The sequence below is a fragment of the Crotalus tigris genome, unplaced genomic scaffold, assembly GCF_016545835.1.
Source record: "Crotalus tigris isolate CLP2741 ecotype Arizona unplaced genomic scaffold, ASM1654583v1 scf7180000017666.379230911805:20528666, whole genome shotgun sequence".
NCBI classification, from domain to species: domain Eukaryota; kingdom Metazoa; phylum Chordata; class Lepidosauria; order Squamata; family Viperidae; genus Crotalus; species Crotalus tigris.
Window position 1 is genome coordinate 2726246 of NW_024096552.1, and position 21053 is coordinate 2747298.

The 21053-nt window shown below is 47.7% G+C and overlaps 1 protein-coding gene across 19 annotated transcripts in view; it reads right to left on the reverse strand.

The window, feature by feature from the left end:
* Nucleotides 1-21053, reverse strand: part of DOCK6 (dedicator of cytokinesis 6) — a 184981-nt gene that overhangs the window by 87938 nt on the left and 75990 nt on the right. For all 19 annotated transcript variants that reach the window (XR_005555912.1, XR_005555911.1, XR_005555910.1 and 16 more), the window contains exons 10-12: nt 10488-10568; nt 9810-9966; nt 732-856 (exon numbers count right to left, since the gene is read on the reverse strand). Coding sequence is in view for 15 of the 19 variants with exons in the window: in XM_039336457.1 (XP_039192391.1) it covers nt 732-856; nt 9810-9966; nt 10488-10568 (363 nt within the window). In the remaining 4 variants the exon portion in view is untranslated. The remainder of the gene's footprint in view (nt 1-731; nt 857-9809; nt 9967-10487; nt 10569-21053) is intronic.

Sequence of the window (21053 nt, forward strand, 5' to 3'; positions counted from 1 at the left end):
ACCGCGGGACACAAAAACAGGGTGTCACCGCACTGCAAGGCACAAAAATGGTCACTGCCGTGCCGCGGGACACAGAAACAAGGGCGGGGCTAATGAGTATCACACAGGCACTAGCCATGCCCCGTTTGCAGCGCACAAATGCTTGCGGCCCCGTGCGCATGCACACACGTATGCTTGTAAAATGCTTCCTCCTCTCTTTTCCTCCGGTCTACCAACCGACAAAGGTTGGGGACCCCTGCATTAGGATATTTTCTAAAGTATGTTGATATCTATACAATAGTAATATAATTCATATAGTTATACTGCTAGTTAATTAAAATGTATAAAGACATGTTAACTGTAATCTTTTTAATGCTGATTAAAACAATGGTTTTTTAAACAGACTCTTTAAAAATGCAGCATGCCAAGAAATATGAAGGCAAGGGCATCTTTCTCCCAGCTGCCTTCCTTTAAGACCTTGGGGCTTACCCAATTCCATTAAGCAAGAATGTTGGGTCCATCACACTGACATATTTTCATTTTGGCAGCTACAGAAAAGTGATTTACCCACTCTTTCATGGCAGACTAATTACTATATTTTGCCAGAAGAGATTCTGGAAGTTTATGCTTTACTCACTTCACAGATGTATCAACCCCTCTGATTCTATATCCGCATTCTCACAGGTTCAGAAACGTTAAACCTACATGATGCTCTGGGTGAGGCTAGTCCAAAAAACATTTTAGCTTCTAACCTGTTTGAAAAAATTGGTGATTGTGAGGGTGGCTGGACGGAAGTTGCTAAAGCTGCACATCTCCTCACCAACACTCAGGCGTCCATAGGCTTTCCTCTTACGCTCATTCCAGGTGCCTTTGCGTTCTGCAAAAGGAGAGAGTGTTCAATAGGAAAGGCATGCATATGTCCTCAGAGGTCATAAGCAAGAAATAACCTAACAGTTAGATGAATTACTGTTATGATCTTCGAATTCCTTATCTTGGGTTTGGCTAGGACTTGGGTTTGGCTAGTCTAAAGAAAAGAAGAAATAGGGGTAACGTGATAGCAATAGTCCAGTATTTGAGAGGGGGTCAAATTATTCTCCAAAGTACCAGAGAGCAGGATAAGAAACAATGGTTGGAAACTGATCAGAGAGAGAAGCAACCTGGAATTAAAGAGAAACTTCCTGACAGTGAGGACAATTAACCAGTGGAACAGCTTGCCTCCCAAAATTATGGGTGCTCCATCACTGGAGGTTTTTAAGAAGACACTGGGCCGTCACTTGTCTGAAATGATATAGGTTCTCCTGCTTGAGCGGGGGGCTGGACTAGAAGACCTCCAAGGTCCCTTCCAGCTCTATTCTATTCTAAAGTTTATCTCCAGCACAGAAAAAAAGAGTAAATGTTATTTCAATGGCAAACAAAATGGATACAGACTACAGTTTGCATATAATCTATCTGAGAATGTAGAGCACTAATTATCCATTTTTGAAAATTATTCTCTTGCTTTTTAAAAACAAGCAAATCAAAAGGGCCCCCAAGAAACAGAACAGTAGCCATTAACACATCTGCCTGGAAGGGAATCTTAGTATCCTAAAAATGAGCCCTAAATTATCACAGTCTATTATAGAGGCTATTCTTTATGATATTCTGATGCCTCTTGGCAAGTGGGTATCTCCAAAGCTCCTATAGGGAGTCAGTGGAATATAAAAGCTATATGAACACTATAGCAGGGATAAGGCACAATGTAGTTTGCCAATGGCATGTAAGGTTTGCCAAAGAGGGGAATTTGAAATATGATCACGAAGATGGACTTAAATTTCTTATCTCTAATTGTGAATCTACTGAAAGAGTATTCCTGTCTTTAAATAAAAGTTGCAAATTTCTTTTGAACTGGTTTCCACCCTCATGATCATAAACAAAATGCACCACTCTGTATTTCAGTATTGGGATTCCTATGTTGAATGCCTGCATGTCAGTTTTATGTTGACTGCAATTGTCTTCTGCTAGTAAACTATCAGAAAGTATGATTCAGCTAGGGGACAGGAGTGGCATTTTCTTCCTGATGCCCGTCACAAGGCATCTCAGTTTTCATTCTGGAAGAATAATGTACTTTCTAATGTGTCGAGCTCATGTACCTTAGCTGGCAAGACCAAAGAAACAAAAACAGCATGGATTTTACTAAATTATCTTTAATGCTAGTGTGGGATAAATAGAATCTCTTGGAAACTGTAAGAAAAATTTCACAGCCCCGTTTAGAATCACACTGTTACATCCAAGCAAATGTAATCTGGAAGAGGTGTCCCTCAAATAGCCTAGTCCCATGCCATGTAGGGCTTTATAGGCTATTACTAGTACTTTGAAATGCACCTGGGAGCACACTGGTAATCAATGCAGCTCATGGAGCAGGGATGGGGCGTTGTCTTACCTGAACACCTTTTCTCAGCAAGGAGATGGATAATCCACCAATGGGTTTAGACCACAGGTCAGCAACCTGCGGCTCCGGAGCCGCATGTGGCTCTTTGAGCCTTCCCCTGTGGCTCCCAGCCTCCTCTGCCATTTGCAGAGAGAGACAGAGAGAGGCAATTGTACTTCCCTGCTTCTCTCTCTGTCTCTGTGTGTGTGTTTGTGTTTGTGTATGTGTATGTGTGTGTGTGTGTATATGTAAAAAAGAGAGTGCACTCACAGTGTTCTCCAAGGAACTGAAAAGCTTATTGGGCGGAGCTCCTCCCTTTGCTGCATCTCTGCAGGAAGCAGGAAGCAGGAAGGGCAGGAGAGAGCTAGCCCAGCTATGCTGACTCAGGAATTCTGGGAGTTGAAGTCCATGAGTCATAAAAGAGCCGAGGTTGCCTACCCCCCCCCCCAGCTTGTTGGAGAACAGCTTGAAGCCAGCTTGCCAGGTGAGCAGCAGATAGGAGGGAGGGGAGAGGGGGGGGAAGAGGACTGGCAGACTAAGGACAGAGAGAGAGGGAGAGAGAGACAGAGAGAGAGAGAGAGAGAAAGAAAGAAAGAGAGTGGGGAAAAAGGACTGGCAGCCAAGGGCAGATAGAGAGAGAGGGAGAGAGACAGAGAGAGAGAGAACCTTTTGACATCTAAAATGAAGACAACACTGCATATATCCTTTTTTACCTGTGTCTGTCTGTCTGTCTGTCTGTCTGTCTGTCTGTCTGTATATGTATGTATGTGTGTGTATGTATGTATGTGTGTGTGTGTGTGTGTGTGTATGTATGTATGTATGTATGTATGTATGTATGTATGTATGTATGTATGTATATTATAAGCTCCCGGTGTTTTGTTTTCGGTGGGAAATGGGTCCAAGTGGCTCTTTGAGTGTTTTGGGTTACCTACCCCTGGTTTAAACTGTGTTCCTGCCCAATGAGATCAAGTCAGCCAAGTTGCAACGCCTGTCCTGGGCTAGAGTGTCCCAGTCTCGACGTAGGCGAAGCCATGACTGACAGCAAGACGAGTTGGCTCATAAATCTAGCCCTAGGCCTAAGTAACTTGCAAGGGCAGGAGTGGATTATCCATCTCCGTGCTAAGAAAAGGTGTTCAGGTAAGACAACGCCCCTTCTCCAGCACTGGAGATGGATAATCCATCAATGGGACATACCAAAGCCTACTGTCCCTGAGGGAGGGGATCAGGCCGATCCGGTGTGGCACTTTGAGGTATGACCTGTTGGAGAATCCTACCAAAGGAGGCCTCCGCCGAGGTGAACCTGTCAATTTTGTAATGCCTTATAAAAGGAGATGGTGAAGACCATGTGACCACTCTGCAAACGTCCTCAATGGACATCTGAGTGACCCAGGCCGTGCAAGTAGCTGCGCTATGGGTTGAGTGGGCCGTTACCCATTGTGGAACCAGCAATGATTCAGCCTGGTACGTCCACGCAATACACCCCCTAATCCACCTGCCAATCATGGAGGAGGACACCTTCCGACCCTTGGAAGAAGGATGGAAGGAGACAAAGAGGGCCTCAGAGTTGCGGGAGGCAGCTGTCCGTGAGATGTAGTAACAGAGCGTTCTGCGGACATCCAGAAGGTGTAATTGCCGTTCCAAGGCATGAGATGGGTGAGGACAGAAATCTGGGAGTACAATTTCTTGAGCCCTGTGGAAAAGAGAATTGACCTTAGGAAGAAAGGCAGGGTCCAGATGAAGGACACTCGGTCCTGGTGAAAAAAGCACAAGTCATCTCTGACTGAAAGTGCCGCTAATTCTGAGATTCATCTCGCAGACGTGATTGCCACCAGGAATGCGACCTTGTGCGATACGTATCGTATATCACATGTCTTGAGGAACTCAAAGGGCGGTCTGGTTAGAGCCTGAAGAACTTGCGGCAGGTCCCATGAGGGATACCTGTGCACTACAGGGGGCTTGGTGAACAAGCAGATCAAGGGATGATGACCTAGGAAACCGCTGAGTCACAGGTAAGTACAGTGGAGAGAGTGGCGACTTGTCTGCGCAATATGTTTGGAGCCAAGCCCCTCTCCAGACCCTGTAGAAGGTAATCCAATATATGTGGAATTGTCAAGTCTAGAATAGTCAAGTGGTGGTTCGAGCACAACAAACAGAAGTTCCTCCACGCAGCCTCATAAATACGGTTGGTAGAGGACCAACGGGAGGCCTGGATTACGGTAATGACCCCTGGCGAGCAGGACTCCTGGGACAGGATCGAGCGCTCAAGTGCCAGATGGCTAATTGGAGCCATTGGGGGTCTGGATGAAGAAAGGTCCCCTGGCTGAGTGAGACCCGATCTGGGGGAATCCTCCATGGGGCCACTAGAGAGAGGTTCATTAGGTCGGCGAATCATGGTCTCCATGGCCAACAGGGGGCCACTAGAAAAACCTCCACCTGCTCCCGAAGAAGCTTGCAGACAACCGCCGGAAGAAGAGGAAGAGGAGGGAAGGCATAAAGCAGTCCCTCTGGCCACGGGCTCTGAAGAGCATCCGCTCGTTCCGCCCTTGGAGACAGAAAGCGGGAAAAGAATTGCTGGAGATGGGCATTTGTCAGGGAGGCAAAAAGGTCTAGAACTGGCAATCTGAAGCGGTGGCAGATCTCCCTGAAGATCCTTAGGTGCAGGCGCCATTCTGAATGGTCCACCATCACCCGGCTCAGGAAGTCGGCCTGAGTGTTTGCCTCCCCTGAAATGCGGTCAGCACTGATGGAGGCCAGGTTGGCTTCTGCCCAGGAGCCCAGCAGGACTGCCTCAGTCAAGAGTGCACAAGATCGGGTGCCCCCTTGCTGGTTCACATGTGCCTTGGCAGCCATGTTGTCCATGAGGACCAACACGTGACGCTTCGCTACTGCGCCATGAAAGTAGTGCAGGGCCAGGTGTATGGCCCTGAGCTCTAGCCAGTTGATATTATGCCGAAGGTCGGAGCGGTACCAATGGCCCTGGGCCCACTGTGAGCGAAGGTGCGCTCCCCAGCCAAATAGGCTGGCGTGAGTCGTAAGGGTGAGTCAATCGGGCTCCTTGAAGTAAGACCCCTTGAGCATGGCCGACGAGAGCCACCATGTAAGGAATCACGAGACGTGAAGTGGAAGTCTCACCCTTTGATTGGAGGAACTGATGTTCAGTCTCTGGAAGGAGAGCAGGAACCACTGAAGGTTCCTGGAGTGGAGCCTGGCCCAATCGCAATGGCCAAGATCATCTTCCCCAGTAATTGGGAGAGGCTAGCCAACGTCACCGTTCGACCCCTGCGCAATTGGAGAATCGACTCACTGATGCTATCTCGGCGTTCTTGGGATAAATAGACCCGGCATTCCACCGTGTCTATGATGGCCCCTCGGTGTAATAACCGTGTTGTGGGGACCAAATGGCTCTTGGAGAAGTTCACCAAGAACCCGTGATTCTGGAGCAGCATTATTACCAGTTCAAGATCTGCCTGAGCAGCCTGGATCGATGATGACTGGATTAGAATGTTGTCCAGGTAGCACTGGACTCTGACTAGCACCATTCTCAGGTGAGCTGCTAGAACTGCCAGGATCTTGGTAAAGACTCTCGGAGCCGAGGATAGGCCAAACGGGAGTGCTCTGTAATGATAATGATGTCCCCTGTGAATCTTAGAAACCAGCGGTGGGTGAGAGAGATAGGGATGTGGAGGTACACTTCCAGGAGGTCGATAGACGTCAGGAAGTCCCCCCTTCTTACTCTTCCCAAGATGGACTGGAGCACTTGTATCTTGAATTTGCGGTATGCAAGATGATAGTTTAATCCTTTTAGATCCAGGATGGGTCTCCATCCCCCTGACACCTTGGGGACGATGAAGAGGATGGAGTAAAATGCCCGACCTTTCTGATCCAATGGCACCAGGAGGTTGGAGATGAACTCCAGGGACAGTCCATGACGCACGGTGTTTAGGACCCATGCATCCATGGTGGTGGCTTCCCACTGGCGGGCAAAAAGAGAAAGTCTGCCCCCGATGGGAGGATCCGTCTGAGAGTCACCTGGATTGGCGGAATGGGCGGCCGCTCCCGTGAAAGGGCCGTTTGCCCTGAAATTGTTGTCTGGGTCTGGAAACCTGTCTGTCAGACTGTCTGTCCTGTCTGTCTTGTCTGATAGGGAAAGAACGGTTGGGCTGGAAGTAGTTGGACCTGGGTCCAGTGCAAAAGGGCTGCCTCCGTGAGTAGGTGTTGGGACGTTTGTCCGACCGTTTAAGGAGGTAATTGAGGACCTTACGTTTATCCTTATTCTCAGTGAGGTAAGGATTCAGAGCTTCACCAAACAATTTCCCTCCCTGATAAGGGGCTGCTAACAAGCGCCATTTGGACTTGGCGTCAGCGTGCCAGTATTTCAACCAGAGCATACGGTGGCCAGTGACGTTGGATGCCATGGCTCTGGAGGAAAACCTGGCAGCCTGGAGGGTGGCATCGGAAGCATATTCTGTAGCTGCCACCATCTGACTTAGATCTTGATGCGTGCGGATATCCTCTGCTAGTATCCTGGCCTGAAGCTGTCTAAGCCAGGGGAAAGCAGACCTGTTAAAAAAGGATGCAGAGGTAGTTGCTCTGATAGCCCACGCCGTGGCTTGATGTGTTCTATGGAAAGAGAGCTCACATTTACGGTCCTTAGCCTTGAGGGCCTCAGAAACGTTGCCAGGAATGACGGTTGGAGACACAAGGGGTCCTAAATGTTCATCTACTGCGGGTACCTCCAGAGCCACCTCCAGGTCCTGGGCCACGTTATAATGTCTTTTCTCATTGCTGCTTGGAAGGGGAAAAGAGGCCGGGGATACCCATTGCTTTTGGACCGCGTTGAGGAACATGGGAGGGCAAGGAATGCAGTATTGTGTCGTTACCGGTTTGGTGAAATTCTGATCCGCCTCCAAGTCTGGAGGGAGTGAAGTTGCCGGCGTGGAAGGATCAGGTCCGAGATGTGCCGTGGAAGTGCCTTATGAAGCAGGGGCACAAAAAAGGCAGGGTTAAAGAGACCGCTAAGTGATGGTGTCTCAGGGGAGGGTTCCTCCTCCTCAGACATCGGAATCTCCAGATCAGCCTCGTATTCACAAGATGACGAGTCCCCAGAGTAAATGGACTGCGAAGGGGAAGAAGGCGCGTGATAGGATTCAGTAGCCGGCTGGTGGGTGGGTAGAAAGGTGACCGCGGGTGACCTAACCGCTTGCGATCTGGCCTCAAGAGCGTGCTCTACCGCCTGTGCAATCATCTCAGCTAGGTGGTCCTCCATGGGGAGGGGGACCGGTTCACTTGGCCTAAGCCCGACTGCAGTGGGGGTGAAAGTAGCTTCAGGGGCCACGTGTTGAGCCCGTGGAGTGGAGGGCTAAGTGATGGGATGAACCCTGTCTGTGTCCCCCACTGCAGGAGACAGGAAAGGTTCCCCTGTTGACTATATCCCCAGTGGAGAAGCGGAGGGCCCCAGGGGCAGATCAAACGAAGGCACTTCAGCTTCTGAGGTCTCCAACCTGGCTAGCTTCTGTGCTTTAGAGAATTCCTTCTCTAGGGCTTGGTGTCTCCTGGTGGCCTGCTTTTCAGCTCCCTTGGAAGTTTTTGAGGTAGACCTGGCCTTGGCTTTGGCCAAGATCTTACCTGTGGTCTCTTGATTAGAGGATTTGTGGCATTTTGCAGTCGAGGAGGACGGCAAGACGTCCTTTGTGGGGGGCCTAGTATCCTCCATCCTCAGGTAACACAGGAGCACGATAGGAGACCCCTGGTATCCGGAGACTGCTATTGGTCGGGTAAGAACAGGCGCATTATAGGGGACGCCTGGAATCCAGATAGAGCTGATTGTGTGGATAAGAACAGGCGCATGGTAGGGGACGCCTGGTATCCAGACAGAGCTGTTCGTGTGGATAAGAACAGGTGCACGATAGGGGACGCCTGGAACCCAGATAGAGCTGTTAATGTAATTAGGCCCAGGATCCCAATGGACTAATCCTGGTTTTCAGAGAGACCTGGAGACACCAAGAACCCAGAAATTGAATCCAAGGAGATTAAATGCACGTGAAAGAAAAGGAACAAACCAGATAGAGCCAAACATTCTAAGCAGGCTGTGAAATGGATATATTACAGGCTTGAATGGCTGTGGAGATCAAATACTGACTGAGGTCTGACAGGCCTTGGAATGGTATTATGTAAGGTTGTATTTAGAGCAGATGAAAGAAGTAGGCCTGAGGAATCTAGCAGGCCTGTTCTGAGGCAACAGTGGCCGTGAAGGGTCCCTGTGCAAACTGAGGCTCCAGAGGCCTCAAATGGTGGCCGCAGGGGAGAAAAGGGCACAGAGCAGGCCCCAAAATGGTGGCCTCAAGAAAGACCCAGTCCCAATAAGGGACACAAAAAGGCGGCCACACCCAAAAAGGCTGCCACACTCAAAATGACCACCACATTCAAAATGGCGGCCGCATGAGGTCTGGGGGTATTGTTGCCGGCACCCCCTTCCACCCTAAACCAAGCAGCCCTCCGAGACGAAAAAAAATGGAGCTTTGGAATGCTCTCTGGCTCCAAACAGCCGTCTGGGGCCTGCGCTCTCACTCTGCCCCCCCCCCAGGAGCTGCAGCTGCAAGCTCTGATCATGAAGAAAGGCTGGAAAAGAGGTAATCGGCCTTCTGAACACGCACCAGCTGCAAACGGCCGTTTTTAGCCTTCGCATGTGTCCAGAGGCTTTTCCAGGCAATGGGGAACTGTGGAGGGCTGAGGAGCAGCACTGAGCCCAGTGCTGTCCAAGAGAAGGAGGGCTGTGTTACAGAGGGGAAGCAAGTCCCCTCAGCCTCAAGCCTTTATGGTTGGAAGTGGGGGGGAGGGGGAGGAACAAAGGCCTCCGTTCCTATTTAAAGGCAAACAGTTCTTCAGCCAAATGAGAGTAAAATACACAGTGCTAAATACAGCACTGTCACAGAAGACTGAAGAGAATAGAGAATAAAGAATCCACTAAAGGAAACTGTACCTGCCTAAGAGCCAACTTGCTATGTCTTTCTTGGGCAAGATCAAGTTGAGACTGGGACACTCTAGCCCAGGACAGGCATTGCAACTTTGGCTGACTTGATCTGATTGGGCAGGAACACAGTCTAAACCCATTGATGGATTATCCATCTCCAGTGCTGGAGAAGCAATGTGCACTGCCTGAGGAGCGCAAACAATTGCCAGTACTACTGCATTTTGCACCAGTTGCAGCTTCTGAATGCTTTTCAAGGGCAGCTTTCCCAGTCTTCCCACATTATGCATTCTATCTTTCACTCAATCCACCTATGGCAAGTGCCCATTCTCACAGAGCAAGTTTGTTTGATCCAGAAATAGTTAGTTCCTATCCTATCTTGGGGTCAAAACAAACTCAAGGAGACGTTATTACGCAAATACAGGAATACACTAAGCTGAGTCTTAAATGACTAACCATTTTCAGAGTCTGAAGCATCCCTCTCAAGCATCCCAGTAGTGCTAATTATATTCATGAGGTGAATGGCAGTCCAGGCAAATGGCATACGGTAGCGCCCCAACCGGGTGCAAAATTGCTCTCCTGCCACTCGCAGTTTCTCCAACTTCTCCTTGTTCTGAAAGCATAAGGGGAAAACACCATCACTGTGGTTCAATTTTAATTGTTTTATCCTTATCACAGTTTTAACCAAATTTGTCCTCAGTAGATGAATTGGGCTTCAATAGGCAATATGGCTGGAAATTATGTGAGCTGAAGCACCCTGTTAGGAATAGCTGCCTAAATAATCATTCTGAATGACAAACTATTGTTATTCCAGTGAAAATGTCTGGAGTTAGGCAAATGATTCAAATGAAATTAAACTAAATTAACAGGTCTGTCTTACATCTAACAACCATCCCTATTTCAAAACATCCCGAATCCCCCAAAAATAAAACCTGGCAGGGAAAGCTACTAATTATAAACAGGAAGCAAATCTCACACTAATAATGTTACCAAGTCTGTAATGAAATGCCTGCAACAAACCACCAAGCTCAGAGAGCATCAAGAATTCCACAGTTCAACCCTGAGCTACATATGTTCTCTTCTATTGGAATTTCACACATAGCTAGCAATTTTTTTGTGCTGGATTTCATCTACCTTCAAAGCATCTGTTTCCTTCATGACCATGTAAGGTTCACAGCATTCACTGATATCCCCTTGCTGTAGCACTTTCTCCAACTATAATGGAAGAGAAAACATGTCACAGGATGTGACACAAACCTAACAGATATCCTGAAGTTCCTAAGAATAAAATCAAGATATTTTGAACACTATCTCAAATGTTATTCACTATAAGACAAGAAAGCCAATTTTTAATAACTTTGAAAACCAGAACTGACATGACTAGTCCTATAGTCAGAAACGGCTTTTTTCAATACTAAGGGAATAAATCTGGAATGACAAGTGTGATTTTGTTTATTAACAAAGTTCAGGTTTTACTAGCAATTCAAAAGAATAAAAAAATAATATAGGCATTAACTCTGTTGTAAAATTCTGACTTTGTGCTGGAATCTAAAGTGGGTTCATGTGTTCAGAAGACAGGATATTACATGCAATAGCTCTGTAGGCTATACCTTTTCCAACCTAATCTCTTAATGTGATCAAGCTTGAGGTAGATATGCAAAGACATAGTTTAAGAAAAGAATGTGATAAAAGTGAGGGTTGTGACTTGACACTCAATTATGGGGTCCTTTACTGATTCACTGATTATTATTAATGATGCGGTCATCATCATTTCTGACCAGAAAGACTCCCTCTAGTCTAGTCATCACCAATGTTCCAGCTATTGTTTGATGTTAGATAAATCAAAGCTAGGCAAAGAACCTATGAACTGTATGACTATTATAACGAGGGAATTAGTCCTTCAATAGTGCATTAACAGGATCATAGATATGACACAATTTCATGGAATAAATAATATTCCGACCAATATCACTAACTGAAACCTAGTACACTTAATCCTCAACTTACAACTTAGCAATTATTTGAAATTAAACAGCACTGAAAAGGGGCGTTGACTTACCTGAACGCCTTTTCTCAGCAGGATGATGTAGAGTCCAATGGATGGGTTCTATGACAGCCTTCCTGCCCGGCAGACTGGGTAAAAAACTTTGGCCACACCCCTTCCTCTGGGCGTGACCCCAGTTTTGACTTAGGCGAGAAACTTTGTTGGAATCAATATTGCAGCTCTTTATTACCTACCTACCTAGACCTAACCCCTGGGTGGGCTTGGACTCTACATCATCCTGCTGAGAAAAGGCGTTCAGGTAAGTCAACGCCCCTTCTCCAGCAGGATGGCTGTAGAGTCCAATGGATGGGACATACCAAAGCCCTCATGTCCCCCTGGGAGGGAAGTCTAGGCTACCGAATTCTGAGCAGATACGACTTGCTGTAGCACTCTTCTACCAAAGGCAGCATCTGATGCGGCCAGGGAGTCTAAACGGTAATGCCGGATGAAGACAGACGGTGAAGACCACGTCGCTGCCTTACAAATTTCTACCGGCGCTTGTGTTAGCCACGCCGCCGAAGTGGCTGCGCTCCGTGTTGAGTGGGCAGTCACATGTGCGGGTGCTGGTAGTTCCTGCGAGACGTAGGCCTGGGCTATGCAGGCTCTGATCCACCTACCTATGGTGGAAGAAGACACCTTCTTTCCCATAGATGATGGTTGAAAGGAAACAAATAATGCTTCTGTCTTGCGGAATGTCAACGTGCGTTTCACGTAGAAACACAGCGCTCTACGCACGTCCAGCTTGTGCCATCTATGCTCTAGCCTCTGTTTGGGTTTTGGGCAGAAATCGGGAAGAATCAATTCCTGAGATCTGTGAAAGATGCTGTTTACCTTCGGAATGAAGGCCGGGTCTGGCCTAAGGACGACCCTGTCCTTGAAGAAGGTACACAGATCCTTCCTTACTGATAGTGCCGCTAGTTCTGAAATTCTTCTTGCTGAAGTGATTGCCACGAGGAAGGCCACCTTCAGCGATAGGTGGTGAAGAGAACATGAATCAAGGGGCTCAAATGGTGCTGATGTCAAGGCTAGAAGGACTTTAGGCAGGTCCCAAGACGGGTACCTGTGAATGACGGGGGGCTTTGTGTTGGACGCCCCCTTTAAAAAGGCACTAATCGCTGGATGTTGCGCTAGGGATGTCAAGCTGTCGCAAGAGAGAACAGTTGAGAGGGCCGATATCTGTCTGCGAATAGTGTTGACTGACAGGCCCTTGTTAAGACCCTCCAGGAGGTAATCTAGAATATTGGGGATGGATACTGTAGCTGGATCTAGGTGCACAGAAGCGCACCACCTACAAAAGCCTTTCCATGTAGCATCGTAAATCCTGTTCGTGGACGCTCGTCGTGAAGCTTGTATGATCGATATCACCCCTGCCGAGTAAGCTTGCTTGGCTAAACTTTGCCGCTCAAATGCCAAGCGGCTAGTTGTAGCCACTGGGGGTCTGGGTGCACAAACTTGCCCTGGCTGAGAGTTACTCTGTCCGGGGGAATCCTCCACGGGGGTGATATCGAAAGGTCCACAAGGTCGGCAAACCACGGGCGCCGTGGCCAATGCGGGGCAATGCAGACTATCTCTGCGCCTTCCCGGATCAGCTTGCGTATGGTCGCCGGTATTAAGGGCAACGGTGGGAAGGCGTACAGGAGATGCGCCGGCCACCGACACCTGAGAGCATCCGTTCCCTCCGACCCCGGAGACGGGAATCTGGAGAAGAACCTGGGGAGTTGTGTGTTCTTGTGGTTGGCAAATAGGTCCAGGTGCGGTTGCCCGAATCTCCGGGAGATCTCCTCGAACAGAGCCGGATCCAGGCGCCATTCCGCCTGATCCACCTTGGCTCTGCTCAGGCAGTCTGCCTGGGTGTTTGCCTCCCCCGAGATGTGTTCTGCCTTGATAGAACTCACGTTGGTTTCTGCCCACCGAGCCAGAGCTAACGCCTCCTTCATTAGTTCCGCTGATTGCGTTCCCCCTTCCTTGTTTACATGGGCCTTGGCTGCTACATTGTCCGTTAACACGAGGACGTGCCTCCCTGTTACTAGATGTGAGAAATGGCGTAGGGCCAGGTGGATGGCCCGGAGCTCTAGCCAATTGATGCTGTGTGAGAGGTCCTTCTGGTCCCACTGGCCCTGTGCTATCTGGGTTCCCAAGTGGGCTCCCCATCCGAACCGGCTCGCATCTGTCGTGAGCGTGACCCTGTTCGGCTCTTTGAATATGCTCCCCTTGAGTATCTTGGGAGATATCCACCATTTCAGAGATCTCATCACCTGTGCTGATACCAAGACCTTCCTGTTGGAGGTGCTGAGATTCCTCCTCTGGTAGGGTAGGAGGAACCACTGCAACTCCCTCGAGTGGAGTCTTGCCCATGGTATAATGCCCATGCAAGATATCATCTTTCCCAGGAGTTTCGAGAGCTGTATCAAGGGCACTCTCCTGATTCTCTGAATTTGTTGAATTAGCTTGGATATGCTGATTCGTCGATCCTGGGAAAGGTATACCCTGCACTGTGACGAGTCTATTACTGCGCCTAGGTGTTGCAGTCTCCTTGAGGGAGTGAGATGACTTTTGGCCAAATTGACCGAGAATCCATGCCCCTGCAGGGTTCGGATTGTGGTCTTGAGATCTACCCTTGCTTGTTCCTGAGATCTGGACTGGATCAAGATGTCGTCCAGATAGAACTGTACGCGAACCGGCATCAGTCTGAGATGGGCCGCTATTACAGCTAGAATCTTGGTAAATACCCTTGGCGCTGAGGATAGTCCGAAGGGTAGGGCCCTGTATTGGTAATGTCGGCCCGCGTAGGTGAATCTGAGGAATTTCCGGTAGCTGGGATGAATGGGGATGTGTAGGTACGCCTCTGTTAGGTCTATTGAGGATAGTAGATCCTCTTCCCTGACGCTGGCTAGGATGGATTTCAAGGAGTGCATCTTGAACCTCCTGTATTTTATGTAATAATTCAGGCCCTTCAGGTCCAATATTGCTCTCCATCCTCCTGACGGCTTCGGGATAACGAAGAGGATGGAATAAAATCCTCTTCCTTCCTCTCCCCTTGGTACCCTCTCTATGGCTTGAATTGACAGGAGGTGAGCTATGGCCAAAGTTAGCAACCTTGCCTTGTGTACCTTTCTGGAGATGGGACATCTGATGAACCGGCTTGGTGGGGGAGAACAGAAGTCTAAGGTCAGGCCATGCCTGATCGTTTCCAAGACCCAGGAGTCGGTAGTGGTCTGCTCCCAGACCTCGATGAAATTTCCTAACCGACCCCCGATGGGAGTGTCCTGTTTGGCGTCACTTGGTGCGCTTAAAGGATCTGCCTCCCGATCCCCTATATGGGCGTCTGGACTGGAACTGGCCTCTGGCTCCTGTGTTTTGGCGATCCTGGGGTCGATCCTGTCTCGGATAGAAGGATCGCGAGCCTCTGGGCCAGTCCCAGGATTGCCCTGACCAAAAGGGCTGCCTCCATTCCGAGGGGCTTCCTGGGCGGGAGTCCTGTCTCCGGAAGTCTTGACTGCTTCTCCTATCAAACTTCTTTGATGGGTGTACTAATATTTTCCTCTTGTCTCTGCCTTCACTGACATGTGGGTCCAGTATGGACCCAAATAGGAATGCCCCGCTGTATTTGGACGTTGAGAGACGCCACTTGGACCTCAGGTCTGTCTTCCAATTTTTGAGCCACAGTAGCCTACGCGAGGCTACTGTGGCCGCAATGGATCTTGCCGCGTACTTGGTTGCGTACAGCGAAGCGTCAGCCGTGAATTGAGAGGCCGCGAGGAGCTTGGCCAATATCTGGTGTACTCTGACCTGATCTGGAGGCACCGTGCTTTGCAGCTCCCTCAGCCACATAATGCAGGCCCTCGCGAAGAATGATGATGAGGTGGCTGCTTTGGCCGCCCAGGCTGCAGCCATGTGGGAGCGACGGAGGGAGTGTTCAAATTTCTTTTCTTCCGGTTTCAAGGCTTCCGCCATGTCTCCTGGAATCGCGGAGGTAGAAAATAATGAGATCAAGGGGTTATCTACCATAGGAACCTCTAACATGTTCGAGAATGAGGGAGAAAGGTTGAACAGCTTTCTTTCCACGCTATTGGGCGCCGGTGGGCTTGCCAGTGAGGACCATTGTTCCTCTACCGTGGTCATGAAGACCTCCGGACATGGAATGTACTTATCCTGTGAGACCTTCTTGGCAAATAGAGGATTGGCCTCCTTGCTTGTAGAGGGCATCTCCTCCTGTACTGAAGTTAGGCTGACTGTGGAGACTGCCTTTATCAGGAGTGATTTTAGGAGCGCAGGGTTAAAGAGGCCAGAGCTCGTCGCCTGCTCAGGTGAGGTCTCCTCATCCTCCGAAAGGGGCATGTCTGACATATCAAGGTCTACTGAGTCACCGTCTCCTATTTGAGAGGAAGTCTCAGAAATGTTGGTAGGGGGCGGCCTGGGTCGTCCCTTATGGGGTGTGTGAAAGGCCACTTGTCCCTTAGAAGCCATGAACTGGGAAAAGGCATCCTGCATGAATGCCTGGAATCGTGCCGACCATATGTTCTCCTGCGCTTTGTCGCTGGAATGACACGCTGGAGTGTGGTCGGGTGAAGAAGTTGGTGAGGAGGGAGTGGAGGAATCTAACTGTTCAGTTTCCCCAGGAGGAGACCAAGTTTTGAGAACTTCCTGGGCAGTAGGTTCTGAGATGGGTGTCACCACTGGGACAGGGGAAACCATGCTTGTCCCAGTGGAATTGGTTCTCTGTGCCCTGCTAATTTGTCTTTCTAAAGCCAAATGTCTCCTCGAAGCCTCTCGCTCAGCCGTTTTAGATTGTCCCTTCTGAGTAAGATGCTTTGTTTTAGCCTTCTTCTTCCCCCCCACCTCTGGTTCAGAGGATCTGCGTTTTTGCTGCTGTTGTGGGGGGGACAATTGAGGGACCTGTGTGACTGAATACGAGACATTGTCTGTCATTGTTCCAGACACCCCGAGTAGGTAATGCCTGGAGTGGGGGAATAAGATACGCAGATCAGATGCAGATGCTTGGGGCTGAGCCCTCCTCTGCCTATACCAACAATGGCCGGACAGACAGGATTCTTTGGACAGGAGATCCTGCAAGGCAGTGACTAAAGGTCACTATATGAACAGTTAGAGAAAATTATTCCTCCTCACCTCCTCACCTAATCCCAGGACTCTTCAGCCCTGGTCCAACACAATGCAACTGGTGACTTTAACTCCCCCAATTTGTGACTGTAAAAACAGATCACGTTCGAATTGATTGCAGTTTGCCTATTTTCCCCCTCTTCCCTCTTTGTAATGGAAGTAGGCTCCTCCGGATGGCGAAAAGCCCCACCCACAATGGAACGGCGGGTTAATCCGCTCGTTCAAAATGGCGAATTGGAGGCCACTCCCCCCAACCACAGCCTATGGAGACCACGAGGCTCACAATGGCGGTTCTAGCTGCCGGCTCTGAAATTTTCCTTGTCCTCCCTGCGCGCCGGCAAAGGAAAAAGGGGGGGGCAAGCCAGGAGGCGAACGTCAGCTAAAGCGGCCCTTTCGGGCTTTGAGTGCAAGGGGGGGGAGGGCCCCGCGCCGATCGGCTGATAAATGTGCTGGGGGTCGGTAAACGACCCGGTGAGCCCCCCGAGCCCCTTGGCTGGTCTCCCTAGCCCTTGGGGATACTCTAACCGCTCCGATGATCCTCCGTTGGGTGGAGATCCGGTCTGAGCCAGCTGCTAAAGGTCTTGTTATTGCTAATTTCGTCTGGAAATTTAGTCTGGGAAGAGGGAGATTTTGTCTTAAGCTATGGATTTTTGAAGAGCTGAATCTCGCACTGCTATCGGGCTTCGAGACTGAGTCAAAACTGGGGTCACGCCCAGAGGAAGGGGTGTGGCCAAAGTTTTTTACCCAGTCTGCCGGGCAGGAAGGCTGTCATAGAACCCATCCATTGGACTCTACAGCCATCCTGCTGGAGAAAAATAACTTCTAACCGGTCCTCAACCGTTACAGCATCCCATGATCACGTGATCAAAATTTGGGCATTTGGCAACCAGTGTATGTTTACAACGACTACAGAATCCTGAGATCACTTAATCACCATTTGTGAACTTCCATAGCTGACTTCTAACAAGTAAAGTCAATAGGGGAAGTTGGGTTTACATAACATCTTCATGATTCACTTTACAACTGCAGACATTTTGCTTAAGAACGCTGGCATAAAAGATTGTAAAATGGGGCACAACTCACTTAACTGCCTTGCTTAGCAATGGAAATTTTTTTATCCCAATTATGTTCTTAAGTCAAGGGTTAGCTCTGCATTCCACTTGAATGCACATCTTGCCTCATAATAAAGTTTATCATGCACTGAACACCTTTCCCACTCTGAAGATTGATAGAGAGAATCAAAGTGATTATCCCTTGAAAGGAGCAGAGACTAGTCAATTTGAGACATAGTGAGAGATAAAAGCCTCTAAGCTGTAGGAAACAATTATACTGTCAACGAAGTAAACACAGCTGAGACAATTAACTTTAATGCAAAACTTTATTAACATTTCGGCACTGTTGCAAGGAAAACCAGCTCTGGGGGTTTTGTGCCTAAATTGATATATTAAAAGAATAGAAACCTCCCTCTCCTCTTCATGCGGGTCACGCTATCCAATTATACGTTAGGCAATTGTTATGAGAGAATCCACAATCTTCAATAAACATCTCTCTTTGTGTCCTTGGTTCTCAGGAAGTAGCTGACAGCTGTTAATGGCTCTCATACCAAACTTCCCCCCTCCCAAGCATGTGGCAAGCTATTGTGCCTGGACCATCCTGGTCACTTTGTAAGGCTTGACAGGCAGTCCCCCCCCCAAAAAAAAACCCAGAAGAAACCTGTCTCTCATTTTGGTTTCTGAGGGTACTTAGTATGGAATATATTTACTAAGCGATCTGCCTTGATGTTGTGAGCTTCAGTCCAACTCGCTTCTGACAATGGATAACCTTTCCACTGCACTAAATACTGTAACTTTCCTTTATATATTCTAAAATCGAGGATTCGTTTTATCTCATAATGCTTTTTACCTCCCACCATAATGGGACCAGAGGCTTCTTTCTCAACCAGCCTCATTCTGGATCCATGAACTAGTTTCAGTAAGCTGCAATGGAATACTGGGTGTACTTTACCCAAATATTCTGTGTAGTTTCAGCTCCACTGTAACCGGATTCATCACTTTCACTATTGGGAAAGGTCCTATGTACTTAGGACCCAGTTTTTTACAAGGTAGCCTCAGTTTCAGATACTTTGTGGATATATACATTCTATCTCCTACATGAAACAGTCTGAGGTGTTCGCCTCTTGTCTGCCTGCTTTTTCTGGCTTTCTGTTGCTTTATCTAGAGCTCTTTTTACATTGCTCCAGACACTTTGGAAGGAAACTACCCAGTCTATTAATGTTACTGAGGAGGAGGGTTCTTGGGGGCCTTCTGGAATGGGTGCAAATTCTTTCCCTGTAGCTACTTTAAAAGGGGTGAATCCTGTGCTGCTGTGTATCACATTATTATATGCCACCTTGGCGAACGGCAGGAGTCCTGCCCAGTTCGTTTGCTGGTATATAGCAATGCAGGAACTGCTCCACCATTGTTAGCTCATTCAGCGGCTCCATTAATACTCGGATGAAAAGCTGAATTGAGTCCCGGGAGGACCTAGTCCTTTTTATAAAGTCCTTCCAGAACCTGGCTATAAACTGAACCTCCTAATCTGAAATGATGCACTTGGGCACCCAATGCGGTCGATAAATATGCTGCAGAAACATCTTGGCTAGTCTCTGGGTTGAGGGAAGACCAGGGCAAGCGATAAAGTGGACTTGCTTGGAGAACAGGTCCACTACAGTCCAGATCACCATGTTCCCCTCACTCTCAAGAATTCCACTATAAAGTCTATGGGTATTTCTTCCCTGTCATTGGATAATATTTCCACTGCACTAACTACTGTAATTTTCCTTTATATTTATTCTAGAATCTACGATTCTTCAATAACAATCTTTCCTGGTATCCTTGGTTCTCATGAAGTAGCCAACAGCTGTTAATGGCTCACATACCAAACTTCCCCTCTCCCCCCAAGTATGTGGCAAGCTACAAAGCAGTTGTGTCTAGGCCATCCTGGTCACTCTGTGAGGCTTGACGTATACATTGACTTTGTCTGAAATGCCTAAACAGCCTAATATGGTATATAGAGTGTGAAGTCCGTTGGAACAAAATATTTGTGACTAGAACAAGGGATACTTTTTTTACTTAGAATGTATCTAATTCTTTTTTCATTGACAGGGAATCTTCAGAGGATCCTTAACTAGACTTCAGCTTCAGAAGATGCCATGCTTTCTTAGTATTTAATTTTATCCTAATTTTGTATAATCACTTTAAAAACTGGAAGCATAAAATATTGAGTGGACAAGTGAAAAACCCAAGGAACAATTTATCTTGGGGAAAAGGGGGGAAAACATTCTTTTTTTAAAAAAAAGAAAAACAGCCTACAAATAAGTGCTCCCACTGTGACAGTTCTATCTGATTCCTATTTTCCTAGCTGAAGAAGAAATGTATAATACATTTAATTGAAGTATCATAAAAGAATATAAGTAATCTCAAAAATATCTTATTTAACTTGCCTTTAAGGATTAAACAGGATTTATGGATTTATCCCTTGTTTTTGAAAAACATATAACAAGGATCAGAAGAAACATCTCAATGCCAGATGCTTTTGAAAACTGGAAAGTAAAAATCAGACTGATTTAGGAAAACACATCTTTTTTCCTTAAATTTTAAAGATGGAGAGCATGAAATATTAGAGGAGGAGGGTGCATCTTTTATCTTCTTTTTAACAAGAGGGGTTTTTTGGTCTGCTGTTGCTCTTAGGAAATACTTGGAAGAAGAGGTGAGGTGTTTCCTAGGAAAGTATATTCTATGACCAGTTGATCTATTTGATGTTCTATTTTCTGAGCAGACAAAAAGAGTCTCTCCTTACACCCAATTGTGTCTCCACCTGGAATACCGACATAAAAACTAGCAAAAACCTTGCAGAAACTCAGACACCTGGTCAATGACTCAACCCACTCAATAAACTCCCCAGAACAATTTCTCCAATGCATCAAACACACCAAGATCAACAAGGAAGAAATTATGGTCTCCTTCAACGTCGCTGCTCTCTTCACCTCGACTGACATCAACCTGGCTAAACAAACCATAAACCACCTACTCACTAAACACCATACCCACGAAGATGATGTCATTACAGAACACTCCGTGTCCACAGAAACCATCATGAAACTCCTGGATCTATGCCTCAACACATACTTCAAGTCCAACAGGAAAATGTACAAGCAAGTGCAAGATACCCCAATGGGATCACCCATATCAGGCCTAATAACAGAAGCAGTCATGCAACAACTCAAATCCATAGCTCTACCCACCATCCAACCAAAATTCTGGACAGGCTACGTCAATGATACCTTTGTCATCATCAAACGCTCCCAAATGGAAGAAACACACCACCTACTTAATAACATATTCCTGGGATCAAATTTACACGCAAGGAGGAAACAGACAACAGACTCCCATCCCTTGATATCGACATAAGGAGACTGGATAATGGAGAACTAGAAACCCACCTCTACTGCAAACCTACACACACAGACCAGATCCTCAGCTTCGCAAGCAACCACCCCA